This window comes from Panthera tigris, chromosome B3 (genome assembly GCF_018350195.1).
Source record: "Panthera tigris isolate Pti1 chromosome B3, P.tigris_Pti1_mat1.1, whole genome shotgun sequence".
NCBI lineage: Eukaryota > Metazoa > Chordata > Mammalia > Carnivora > Felidae > Panthera > Panthera tigris.
In genome coordinates, this window is record NC_056665.1 from 131892026 (window position 1) to 131906054 (window position 14029).

At 46.9% G+C, this 14029-nt stretch overlaps 1 protein-coding gene across 10 annotated transcripts in view; it reads right to left on the bottom strand.

Annotated features, from left to right (window-relative positions):
- Nucleotides 1-9906: 9906 nt before the first annotated feature.
- FOXN3 (forkhead box N3) overlaps nucleotides 9907-14029 on the bottom strand; it is a 392452-nt gene continuing 388329 nt past the window's right edge. For all 10 annotated transcript variants that reach the window (XM_042990324.1, XM_042990323.1, XM_042990331.1 and 7 more), the window contains one exon: nucleotides 9907-10575. In XM_042990324.1, coding sequence (XP_042846258.1) covers nucleotides 10026-10575 — 550 coding nt within the window. In that variant the 3' untranslated portion in view covers nucleotides 9907-10025. The remainder of the gene's footprint in view (nucleotides 10576-14029) is intronic.

Sequence of the window (14029 nt, forward strand, 5' to 3'; positions counted from 1 at the left end):
AGCAGGCTGCAGGCTCCGAGCGAGCTGTTAGCACGGAGCCTGATGCGGGGCTCGAACCCCCAAACTGTAAGATCATGACCTGAGCCGAAGTCAGATGCTCAACCGACTGAGCCACCCAGGCACCCCTTCATTCACTGCTATTTGCACTGATGCCTTTTGGAAAGGCACACCGAGTCTTGTAGCACTGATGACACCTCTGTTCCGATAGTCCCACAGGCGAACTAACAGAAGACAAGTTGAAAATATGCAAATGGCCACTTGCCCGAAGGTATTCATTGTGGTACTACTTATCACAGAAAGGAGCTCCAAGCAATTGAAACAATGGAAAGGTAACAGTTGAAGATGGCAGGCATTCGCTCAATGGAATGTTATGTATCACTTAAAAAGTCATTTTCACTGTAGCTGTAGGGAAAATGCATAGGACACAGTGTTGTGTGCGCACCTGTGGAGAACCGTCACCTACAGAATTCCACAGATGTGATGATTATAATTACCTACCCGGCAGATGGATATGACAAAAGATAAGGAAAATTTCCCCTTTTGAAGTCCGGCTTCGCCACTAGCCAATCCCTTAACTTTTCTGTGCCTTAGCTGCCAAGTCTGTAACACAGGGAGTTTGGACTCAGCGGTGTCCAATGTCCCTTCCAGTTTTACGATGTGAACAGAATGGACCTGTTTCAAGAAAAAAGTGTGTCCCAGAGGGATTAAGAAATCAGCCACTGTCTTGCTTTCAGACTTTCCCCCATCATACTCCACTTCCATATTATGTATTTTTAGAAATCAGCTTTGAAATGAATAGCAGATGAGAAAAAATAGAATTCCTTGATCTTTCTCAAATAAATTGCTGCATTTTGAAGGAAATGTAGCCATATGCTCCCTAAGTACTTTAGCGTGAAGCAGCATAAAACAGTTCTCGAGTCATTAGGATACTTTATGCAAAAATGCCCAAGGATGATTTCAAATCAAGATAGTATTGCTAGGAGCATTAGTGAAATGCACTGCCCTGGGAAGGTTTATTCACACAACACAAAGGGAAGAGGTGGACATTTAATAAACTGGTTTATTCACTTCTATTTGAGTCTTTTAAGGGGCGCCTGGGTGGCTCAGTCGGCCGAGCGTCTGACTCTTGGTTTGGGCTCAGGTCATGATCCCCGGGGTTGTGGGAGGGAGCCTCATACCGGATTCCTTGCCACGCATGGAGCCTGCTTGAGATTCTCTCCCTCTCTCTCTCTCTCCAAAATAAAACTTAAAAAAGTAGTAAAAGATTATCTTTAGCCAGTTCCCAAACCCCCAGTTTTGCATCCCAATCAATGGAAAAATGGTCAAGACATACTTAGGTTTGTGCATAACGTAGGACCTTCTTAATTCATAGGGGTCTGAGAAGCAGACATGAGATTTCAACTCACAAACAAAAGCCTCCTAGTCGCTCCCAGACTCCCTGTGAAATTACCCTCATTTCTTGAGAACTTTCTAGAAGGGTGGTGATTTCTTGGTTCAGACACTTGCCATCAGGCAGAGCAGTCAAGAGGAGAGGAGAAGCTGGTCGGGGCTGCTTCTCACCCTCAATGGGCCACTTGCATAGCATCAGCCACATGGGTGGGTCTTCAGGGTCCATGCGGCGCCCAGGGAGAAATTTCACTACTCTGAGGATTCATATAACTTTACAGACACAGTTGTCTGATCTTTTCAGGAAACACCCCATTTTCAGTTGTCCAGGAGGAATTTTTAAAATGCAGGGACAGGGGTGCCTGGGTGGCTCAGTCGGTCGAGTGTCCCATTTTGGCTCAGGTCATGATCTTGTGGTTTGTGGGTTCGAGTCCCGCGTTGGGCTCTGTGCAGACAGCTCGGAGGCCCGGAGCCTGCTTCCGGTTCTGTGTCTCCCTCTCTCTCTGCCCCTCCCCCACTCGCACTCTCTGTCTCTCAAAAATGAATAAACGTTAAAAAAAAATTATAAAATGCAGGGACAGCCCGCATCTAGACTACCTACAAATTACAGAAAAGCTTGTGTATTATGTAGCTATTCAAATAAGGCATCTCTCCAGTAAATAATTACATCTTCAAGGCAGAGTCCAGACTCTTGCAGTTTGTCTCAAAGAAGCCTTAGACACATAGCTCCCCAACCAAATGCACAGCACAGCATGCAAAATGCTGCAATTAAAACCATGGCAGGAACGAAAGAAAGTCACTCGCAAGTGTGAGCTTTATTGGTACCTTCGATGTCTCCTTTCTCTGCATTTATACCAAGCTGTTTTTAAGAAAATAAAGACGCTGGCCATCCTTTGTTTGCCTCTTTTCAGGGGAGGAATTGGAGTGTGAATTGGAGAGCTGGGTGGGGGCGGCCGGGGTGCCATCTCGAGGGAAGAGAAGCCAGACGGGGAGGCCCATGAGTACACGGCAAGGAAGTGAACACACACAGAAGCAGCTTCCGCATCCGACTGCTGTCCTTTCCAGTTAGTCACCTGGCAGTACTCTGAACTTAACTGCAGTAAGATTGCCACTGCTTAACCTGCAGGACGCTCGGCTCCACAGACACTGGCCCCAACCCCCTTGGGGGGCCACTGAAGCACCTGAGCATCCGCCTTCCGCAGCAACTGAGGGCTCCTCTGCCATTAGCTTTCAAGTCCCTTCAAGCTGACTCTACCTGTCACCGTCGCCCAGCGGTCACTGGGATAGAATTGGAGCTACAGGAACGCGTCTTGAATTAAAAAAAACTGCCTCGCGAGGGTAGCCTATGGATCGTTAACAAAAGTAACGTGCAATTTTTTCCCACTGCTGTGGCATCATTTCAATTCTTTGCCAGGAGTCTCCCTTCTCACTTAAGCCGTATTGTAGCCCAGAGGTCTTGTGTCGGGGTCTTTACTGCAGGTAACGGCTACTAGATTTTCCTCCTCTCTTCCGTGGGATGGTCAATATCCCCTGGAGGTCAGATCAGAATGTTGGAGGTGTTATTGCCTGGACACGGTCCCCTCAAATATTCAGATACTCAATCCGACTGGGTGGTGACAGATTAAATCCTAGAGGAAGAAAGTCTAGGGGTTAGAAAAGTTATCGCAAGAAGTCTTCAGGGCCTGGGATAGGCCGCCAAGGCTCCAGCCCCAGAGGAGAATTTTCGTTTATTGCTTGACAGCTTCCAGATGAAGGGCAGAATCGTTTTTAACCACAAGCCTGAAGTTCTGTGACGGGAGACTGGCTGTCCCACAACTCTTCAGAGCAAGAGCTGAGATTCTGAGACGCACGGGTTCTCTGGCTCTGGCTGGGAGTTTGTGTTATTTGCTAAAGGTGTGTCACTTTTTAAAAAAAAAAACTTTATTTTGAGAGAGAGCACAAGCAGGGGAGGGGCAGAGAGAGACGGAGAGACAGAATCCCAAGCGGGCTCCACAACACCAGTGCAGAGCTCGACGTGGGGCCGGAACCCACAAACTATGAGATCATGACCCGAGCAGAGATCAAGAGTCGGACGCTTAACTGACTGAGCCACCCAGGCGCCCCAAAAGATACGTGGATTTTCTTTTCTTTTTTTTTTTTTTTTTACAAGGGAAGCAGGCAGGAAGATGGGTAGGTACCGTAAGTGTGGCTCAGACCCTAGAACCGAACTGTAAAAAACAGAACACACACCCTAGTGCAGGTAAGAAATATAAATGATTTTACTGCTCAGCATTTGCATAAGGAGACGCAGTGCACCCAATAATACGTGGCATTGTTCTTCAATTGATGCAACTCAGTAATTTTTATTGCAACTGGAAGACAATACATCACAGAAACTTTATGGTAGGTCTGGGGAAAAGTGTTATTTACAATAAATGATGAAATAGTTTGTCTTTGGCAATATGATTACATATGAAGAATGCGAAATGCAAGTATGGATGCCTCCAAAGCGACACCATCAGGTCCCTAAGTTTCGGCTGATTGTGCAAGCCTCCACACTGCTCCTTTAGGTAACACAAACGCAACTGAACATCACTTCCTTTTTCCTTTATGGTTCTCCCTTTCTATTCATGATATTGGCAGTTTCATACAGAAAATACAGGAAAAAAAAATTGGCTTTTGAAAAATTATTACTCTAGTAAATTAGAATTTGGCCATGTAGGTCTATTGGCCGGCGAAGGTCAGATGACCCTAAGCATCAATAGGTGCTTGGTCTTCTGATTGCTTTATCACTGTTATTTTTTTTCTTCTGTAAAACAAAAATGAAATTCAGAAATGTTACAGAATCAGAGTATAAAAAAAAATGTACAAGTGTATAATGCTTCCCAGACACACCCGGAGACTCCCCCCCCACCCACATTTTCACCATGGCAGGTATAAGTAGTGAGTATGAATAACGAGCATGAAACTGGTTACTGAATCAGCTATGAGCTTCGACGGCCTCAACATACATACTCAAGAAATGCTTTAGGTTTAAATAACTGAAATTGTGCTAAGTTTCATCTAAAAAAAAAAAAGAAGTGGGGGGGGGGAAGTTTGGGGAACTCAGGCCACAGTAATGAAGGGATGAAATACAATTTGTAGGTTTGATAGGCTCACCATATCGAAGTCTGTGCGAATCCAATATGGAGTATCAGTTATTTGCAAAAGGTAGGGAAGGCTGTTCTCAACTTTTGCAAACGAAATACAGTGGAAAAACACTGTTGAATATATCCCAAATAAATAGTCTTGATTTCAACGCTAACAAAACGAACAGGAAGGGTACTTGTGAGCGTATCACAGTAAGTCAGAAGTGATCTTTCACCTAGGTCTGATTTCAAAAGTACGACAGACAGCAAAATGCAGCACCATAGACACATCGGTTTTCGGCCACTAAAAGATGAATCGTTTTGAAAATCGTATTTTCCTTCCTTAATTTTTGGTCAGTGAAGCTAGCACTTGTTTGCTGAACTGTGGAAGAATTTCAAGGTCACACGCATTATTCATGATAAAGCAACCGAGCTGACGAGTCTGTGCTTAATTCAAGAATAACCAGTAGAAGAGAGAGAAAAAACAAGGACTTAACCACCTCCGGTGCTCTCTCAGAGGAAGAGGGGTTAACAGATGAATTCACAAAGGTAGGCGGGTCTATACAGAACACTGAATGCCATGTGTAAATCCTCATGAAACTCCAGAAACAGGAACACCACACGATGTATATACTTTGATTTACACATTCCGTTACAAAGAAAAAAGACACCATTACAACTTTGTAACTGTGTTAACTACAATATAAACCAAAGTCCCGAGTTTGGAAGGTAACTAAAAGAGGGTTATCACTTAGGTTATATAGCAAAAGTGTTGATGTATATTATATATAGTAGTATAAATAATAAAAAAGTATTATTTAAATTAGATCACAGTGCTGCATTATGTGCATAACAGTGTTTGATATAGTATTGGAGGGCTGGGACCTAGGACACTAAGGATTTAACTGTCAACACTGGTAAGTCACAATCAAGAGGGGACACAGAGTTCAAATGTGTTCTTTTGGTGGCAAAAATCCTGAAGATGAAAGAAAAACTACTTCTCTACAGAAACATAAAAATAAATGGCAACATCTGGGCAGCTGTGATCCACCAGAAAGAAACGAGTCCCAAACCTGAATCAAGTTTAAAGGGAAAAGAGAAGTCACATTGAATTTGATCCGATCCCCTGTGGAAAACCCTCCCATGTAGGCCACTTGTACAGAACTCTGATTCCTTCTCCAAAAGCCCTTCAAGGAGAGGCCAAGAGCCCACACGCGGAGCGTGGGGTAATTGAAACGTGAGTTGGTAGCACTTGATGCTGTGCCCAGCGCGTCCGAGGACTGGGCTGGGCACAGAAGCCATCTGGACGGTTTTCACTCTACAGAGCCCACAGCCTGAAGTTGTCCCCGGGGCGGGAACGCCACTCAGTGCAAAGGCGGCTTCTAGAATTGCCCTGTGGTATAGTTACTGCCGCACCCAGCAAGGACCAGACTCGTCGAGCGCCTCTATGAGAAAAATCAGCTCTTGGGAAAAGCCTCCGACACATCCCTTCTTAAAAACTCAGCCCCAAGACTGAAACCTGCCACAGTCGTCTTGGCCATCTCAAACCACCACCTAAATGTGGGTTTGGTTCATTTTAGTTTCGAATAGACAGCTTCACCAAAGAACTCTTGAAACGTATATTGGTTAGAGAGGGAAGGGAAGTAGGAGCTTATGGTATATAATAAGGCTGGGAAAAATCTATGATGCAAACCCTTTCCACGTAGTACTAGATAAAGGTAAAAGACAATTATAGTAGCATAAAAATAACTGTCTATGTGTATATCATTTAAGGAAAAAGAGCTACAGTCTCTTTCTCTTAAATGTGTCCGAGGGCCAACAGCAAGTAATTGTAGATGTCGTGGTGCTGATGTGTTGATGGTTGTTTTCCAAAGCGTCTTTAAATATTGCTATAGTTCCCCGTCTCCCCCTCCCCCCTGCCCCATGTGAGTACGTGAGATACTGGAATGACACACGAAATGCCACTTCTCCCAGCAGGAGAAATGAAAGCAAAAACACCACACCCCTTGAACGGTGCCCAGGCGATCTGTCAGACTAATGAATACATATGCTAGTTTTGGAAGCTAAAGGAACACCTGACGTTTGGGAAGTAATTCCAAGACTAAAGTGAGTTACACTGGAGCAAAATATTCTTTCACAAATAGGCTTGTGCTTAAATTCTCTACTGCTCTTGGAGGAGGGAGTGAGAGAGGGTGCCTCCTGCCCCCTGGCGTGGCGAGGGACGTGGACAACCTCATTCTGCAATGACTTCACTACAGACGGCCACATACACGTCGATACTTTTTTTTTTTTCCTCAACAGTCAAAATACAAAGTTAAACACAATTGAGCCATTGTTTTGGTTATGCATAATGTGTATGCCTCCAAAAACAGAAGAAAAATAGAAAAAAGTACCCTCACTAAAGTTTCCCCTGCAAGCCACCCAGCAGCCCCTACAGAGGTGCCGAGGGAGACTCAGGAAAATAACACTTAGAAAGCTGCCCGATGAGGTATTTATGCAAAGAGAGTGGTTCTGGAGTTAAGAACACACTTTTATAAGATAGTTATCTATTTCTCAAAGAGATCAGAAAAGTAAATCACACACATTGCATTTTCTTATTTTCTAAAAGAGGCCTTTGCTCCTTTAGAAAAATGAAGTGAGGGGAGACAGCCCACGGGGGGGGGGGGGGGGGGGGTGGTGGTGGTTAACTGGAAGAAGTCCCCGCCAGAAACAGTCCTGGATGTCTGCCTCTGCCTTTCAGGAGGGAAGTCTAAATCTTATCCTGGGGGGTGGGGTGAGGGTAAGGGTCGGGGGGTGGGTGGGTGTCTCCTGGGTTCGGTCAGGTGACAACACAAATCCAAGTGTCGCTCAGGCTCCACGGCTAACACGGCTTTTGGGGCATCAGATATTTGGGGAGATGGAGGGAATAACACATCCTCTCCCCCATCCCCATCTACACCCGGAACAAATATGCTGGAAGTATTCCGGTTCAGGTACTGAACTCGACCTGTCACAGGGATGTAGACTTTTCTTTCCCCAGGTTCTCTTTTCGGCAACCCAGAGGAAGCAAGTCGCGGGGTACGCGCCAGATGCTTCCCTCTGTCCTGGCTGATGGAGCTCCTGACCGCGCCTGCTGCTGGCCGATGGGCTCTGCAGTGGCCCACGACTGTCCCATTTTTAAAGATCACCGTCTCCCCGGGCCCTCCCTCCCTCCCCCTCACCACCACGTCCTGAGCCACGATAGTGGGTGTTCCTGTTTATGTTTTGAAATTCCCCTCCACGTGGGTGGAAGATTTCAGAGATTTCTCGTTGCATCTCCCAAGGTAATTTCTTTTAGGCAAAGATAACAGGAGTTTCTGGTCTGCGTGACATCATCCGGTTGTCTAAATTCAGCCCTCACAATCTAGGCGGGCTTCATTCCAGGCTGGTTGGTGTGCACGGTACAGGTGGCCGGCCCCTCCTTCCCACTGTGAGATGGCATCACAGGAAAACTGTCTGGGGCTGGTCCTTCCAACACCCATGTCACTTTCTCCTTCACGCGTACCCTAACTCACACCCTCATCCAATAAGGCCCATTAGCGTGCTTCCCCTTCTTCTGGCGAATTTGCATAATTATTCACTGCCTTCTTTCTAGAACCAAATCCTGGTAATGGTTTTCTCAAGTCGGCGTCCTAGAAATTCTCGATTCTATCATACACACTCACTACTAAGTTTGCCCTCAAATTATTGCGTCATGGTAAACATGTACAGACAAAGAGAAAGGACACACTTTTCAACAGAGAATCAGGGGGTCGGGGGCTGAAGTGCAGACAAGGCAGTACAGAGCTCCACCATCCAGGCCCTACCAGAACACGAAGATATTTTCTATTGCAGAGTAAGATTCCCCAACAGTCAGAATTTGTCCCTGAAGAAGGTTAAACCTTAAACACCTGCTTCAAAAAACCAAAACAAAATAATTGGGGAGAAACAAAACAAAACAAAAACAACGGAAAAAAAATGAAAGAAAAAAAAAAAAGAAAACCGAAAGAAACTCTAAGCCTAAGGGCTTAAAAATTAGAGGCATAGCCTTTTCTCTATTTTCTATATTTATATGAAAATAATTCATGCTTCATGCTAAATACATTATTTACCTTACAAGAACTTTGTTATTTTTGAATAAAAAAAAGTTTGTGTTTTGTGATTTTTTTTTTGTTTTTTTTTTGTTTTTCTTTTTTCAAAGGAATCCATGCATCGTGGATCAGAAATTTCTGCGGGCTACACTGGCTGAATGTGGAAATCATTGATTTTGCAAAGATGAATCCTGACTGGCATTAATTGCAAACTCCACTCTGAGGGCAGTACAGGAGTTTTTTTTTGTTTTTGTTTTGCCGTGTTTTACTTTTGTTTGTCCGTCAATGTGCCTTTGATCTTTTAAAAACACACCGCAATACTAATGGCAGCTTGTGTAGCTTTTTTTTTTTTTTTCCCCACTCGGATCAAATAGTTTTGACAGACAGAAAAAGATCTGTACCATTATTTTCTTCCTTGACAGCTATTGTAATTTCCTGGACTTGATTTTCACTTGGGCAGTTAAGAAGAGCTCGTTTTCTGCATCAGTTCTCTCTCTCATATTTGTGTGTGTGTGTGTGTGTGTGTGCGCGCGCGCGTGTGCACGTGTGTGTGCACACGTGTGTATAGGTGTGTGTGCAGGGCCAACCTCAGGCTTATGGCTTGTGGAACATTCTCTTAATACAGAACAAAATTCAAAGATTAGCAACATCACTAAAAATTGACCCACTCTCTCATTAGTCACTGACACCTGGTACGAACGAGTGGTTCAGTGTCCACCTCCTAACATGCTACTAGGCTCCACAGCGAAGAAGCACAAAGGACTGGAGACCGTCCCCCACTCTGTCCACCCATCCCTGCACACTTCATGGCCACGCCAAGGCTTTTCCTGGCACAATTTGATGCCCGGCGCTACAAGCCTGGACCTGCTTCCAGGGGACCAGGACTCTTCCTTCTCCCCGGTTGCCTTATATGCATTCACTCAGCGAACCCAGCTGGGTGGACATCCTGACCTTTTAAACCTAAGGGTTGGGCCTGATCGATGGTTACTTTGCACACATGCCTTCTAGGTGCCGAATGTGTGTTCCCGTGGCATGATCGTTGGCATCCCTGCGGATTCAGCCACGTGTTTCTGACAAAGCTGGAGGAAGCAATGGTAATTTTGGCTTTTTCGTTGTTTTTTTTTTTTTGTTTTTTGTTTTTTGTTTTTTTTGTTTTTGTCTTCAGATAATGAAAAGCTTTTGTAAAACAGCTGAGTGTCAATATGAGTTCTATGGCTTCAATCTCCTTTAAAAATAAAATTCTTAAGGGTCCAAAACAAAGGAGGGGCAAATTAAAAAAAAAAAAAAAAAGGAAAGAAAAGAAAAGAAAACCAAACCAAAAAAAAAAAAAAAAAAAAGATAAGAAAAAAGTAATAAATTGCTGATATTGCCACAAATCATTAGAAATCTCCTGACATGCTAAAACCAAATGGCCGAAAGTTCAAAACAAATCAGTGACTTGTTTTTAATTTTTCGTGGTTTCCTTTTGCTCTTTCTGCCCCTTTGCCGTCCGATTGGTGATGTTATTCAAACAGGACCGAATCCCTGCCAAGTGCAGGAGCGAGCCCGCCGCCTCTTTCATCTCCTCGTCGTCGCTCTCGGGGGGCTTCTCCGTGCGTCTCTTTTTGAGGGGCAGCGTGTCGCTGGGGACCTTCCTGGCCTTGGCCAAGTGCTGGCGCTTCTTGTGCAGGGCCGCGTAGCCGCTGTCCCCCAGGGCGTCCTTGGCCTCCTTCGGGCTGTGTTTCCGGTCGTCCTCCTCCGTTTCGCTGTGGCTCTCGTGGCTCTGGAAGCTGCCCTCGCTGCCCTCGCTGCCCTCCTGGCTCCCCTTGGTGGCGAACTCGTAGTGGTCGTCGGCCGAGGAGGAGGAGACCGAGTCGCTGGCCGGCGACGTGCTCCTGGCGGTGGAGGACTTGGCGCTGCTGTAGTTGTGGTCCTCCTTGGGGTCCCCGCTGACCACCGGGGAGCCGCACGACGGCTCGCTCTCAGTCCGCAGCCGGCAGCCGCTGAGGCCGTTCCTGCGGACGGGGCGGCGGGGAGGGGGGTGGGGGGGGTCACAGAGAGGACACAGGTTAGCGGCAGCGTCTGCGCATGCTCGCGCATGCGCACCCAACCCGCCCGCCGCCCAACCTCTGATGCTCCGCCCGCCTGCGGGCCACAGGCTGCCCTGCTTCGCAGAGCGGGTCCGAGTCCTGCCCGCCCCCCCGCCCCCCACCCCCACCCCCACCCCGGCCTCCCGGCTCATCCCATCGCCCGCTTTTTCACTCCGTGTGCGCACAGACGTCAAAACAACACTCTCCTATTAAACCATCAAAATCAAGCTGTGCTTGGGTTCGCACACCTGCTAACACCGTGGAGTAGGCACCGCCAGGCGATGCTGGCTGGGTACTTCAGGGACACGAGCCCGCGCTCTTCCGGAGCTGCGACACGAGGGGCCTTTTGTCAGGAGACTGAGCCCAGTGTTCAGCCGAAAGAGATAACCTGCCACGTGGTGACAGCTATTCACTCGCGCTTGCCCTGCCTCGTTCATTCTGTAAATATTCACTGAACACCTAATATGAATGCACGGCCTTAGGGAGGGTCCTGGGGAGGCATCCGCGGCGGAATCAGATACAGACACTGTCACAAAGATGCTCAGAGTCGAACAGAGAAGCAAGTCGTGGTTATGTCACCGGTGAGAGAGAGGGCACTAAGCTACCACCTAACTACGCTTACCACCTGCCAGGCGCCACGCGCCGTCCGCAGGGATGGTTGCACTGAACTCTGTAACGTGGACAGGAGCATCCCTGTTTTACCGATGCTGGAAGAAGGGTCTGGAAAGCCACACAACTCAGAAGTAGCAGAGCTGGATTAGGACCAAAGTCGGATTCTCAAGATGGGCTCCTGATGCAATCTGACGGACTCTCGCTGTTCTTCTGATTTCCCTATAACTAGGTCCCTTCTGTACACTCCCATCAGGACCCGACAGCACTCACCACACCTGATTATTGTGTGGTGGGTGTCTTTATGTCTGAATGATGACCTGAATTGTCTCGTGCTTCATGCTGGCAAGGGGAAGAGTGACTGCACCCACTTCACTGTGGGGCTGAGGACGGGAGAGAACGCCCCCATCTGTCTGGACCAGTGCCTGGTCTAAGGGTGAGGACGGTGATGTTCATTCCTGCTTAGGCCACACATTCCCAAAGGTGGGCACCCATTCTGCGTGGACGGTAGCTGTATTTTTGCCAGTGTCCAGCACACAGGTGTTCAGAAGAGGCAGTGCGGTGGTCAGAGATGAACACGCACAGGAGAGAAGGGTTACTTTGAGCTGGAGGGGATAGACAGAGGACAAGGAAAAGGTCTGTGGAAGATACGGTGTCTGACTTTGGACGTGAAGGCTAAAGGTTTGGGCAGGGAGGACAGATGTTCTATTGTACCATGCTGGCCCCGTCTCCTGTAAGCGTATCCACCTGATGATAAGCTTCTAGGAGACCTGGGGAACATGAGGGCACTTTTTTTTCTTTGCTAACACATCCCCAACTGTAGGCACTCCTTTTGTGTTCCCTTCACAAAGAGCACTTCCCACCGTCTTTATGAGCTGCGCGATGCCTTGTTCCATGTCTGTGCTTCCCATGAGAGTGTTAGCTCCACAAGACAGGGCCCAGTCACGTTCTGTCCCCCAGTGGCTAGCATGTGCCAGGTGCAGAGTGCCTGCACACAAGATAACACTGAGCAAGTGTAGGAGCAGAAGGAATTGTGTGGCTGAGAGAATGAAGTGTGGGAAGATGACTGTGGGTCTCCACCAACACGTCTTACTGGACAATCCCTGTACATATGGCACCTGCAGAAAGGCTATGGGGTTAGAACAGTAAGAGTCGGTCACGAGCTGTTACCCTTTCTTTCCTGGCATCCCTGTGGGCCTTCAGGCTCAATGAGACCCTGGTTGCAGCCCAGAGAGAAAGTAAAAGGGGAGTAGAGTCCCTTGTGTAGCAGGGAGTGAAGCCAAGGAGTCTCTCCTCCTTCTGGTGTTCCAGAGGCCCGAGGTTCTCTGCTAAATTTAAGCTGGTGGTTGAAAATCCCACTGTAATATGCACCAGCAAAACGCCTGAGGGCCATTACCCAAATTCAGTCGTTGCTACATGCCTTGAGATCATCAGGGTCAACCCCAACAATGACATTGCTGCACAATGACAATTCATTTGCACAGTGAAGTCCTAGCAGTCTCCAGAAGGGCCCCAGATTGTGTCCTGCATTCTGCGATCGCAGATCTATGACCCCCTCCACCCAGTCCTTCCAGAAAGAGCCTGGCTTTCCTGCAGGCTTCTGTTCACATCCTGGCACTGCTTATTAGTGACTTCCAGTGGGCTCCATGTCTCCCTTACAGGGCAGGGTGATGACATGAGAAGTTCTCAGCACAGAGGATGGTTCTCAGTGGTGCCTGAGAATTCTGGCTTGGTTTCCCCTGTTGCTGTCAGACAGTTCACCCCTGCTTTCTGTTGCTGGGACATGCTTACCTGAGCACTCTTGTTTTCTTTCTATTATGGGTCAGGAGGCTGATGGGGACACAGCATAAAGTAAGAGGAAAGAGGCCCCGAGAGAGAAATTCCTCACGGGCTTGCCTGTAAATGCAGCCCCTGAGCTTTGGGCAATGGCCTCTGCGATATCTATTTTCTGCACACTCCCCGTTTCTTGGCTCTGTCTTGGGTGCATAAAAGTGGCTAGGAAAAGATTACTTTGAGGCGTTTCCAAATATGAAACTCTATAAATGTAACTAATTGCACAGGTAGCTATTAATAGCTATTAAACAAATGAAACTGAAAGTCTCGGATAATGGTTCTCTTGATCTTTGTTGTTGCAGGTAACTGCTGTAAAATCCAAAATAATTAGTCCACTGAACTAGCAGAAAACAGTCTCAGAGTGAACCCGGCGACACTTGGAGGAGTAAACGGGGCTATGGTTGGCTTTCCGAAAATCAGTTTAGTTCTGAATCCTTATTTTTTAACAACACGAGGCTTAGCATTCACTTCACTACCACAGTTAAGCAAAACAGGATACCTCTGAGCATATATGGCGAAAGAGAGAAGGGGAGAGAATCATGGGAGCAAATGAGTATGAAATAAGGTAAGTGTTGTCAAAGCTAATTCTTAGTGAATCTAGGTGAAAGGCATATGGTGTTCGTTGTGCTTTTCTTTCTCCTTTTCCACAGGTTAAGAAATTTTTTTTAAATAAAAAGTTTGGAGTAGGGAGTAGGAGATGTATACCAGAGTGACAGCACTGATAGAACATTCTAGTTCCAGACAAGCGGAAAGGTTCTGGGCCTGAGAACTTCTCTTTCTTAAAGGAGATAAGCACATATGAAAGAAGTACTAAGGACACACTACCATCAAATGGAGAAGAGAAGAGAAAATCACTTCTGCAGCCCATGAAGTGAGTGTTATATAGGGCAAGGTCTCTGGTACTGCCTGGAACCACACACTGCATGCCAACAGTGAT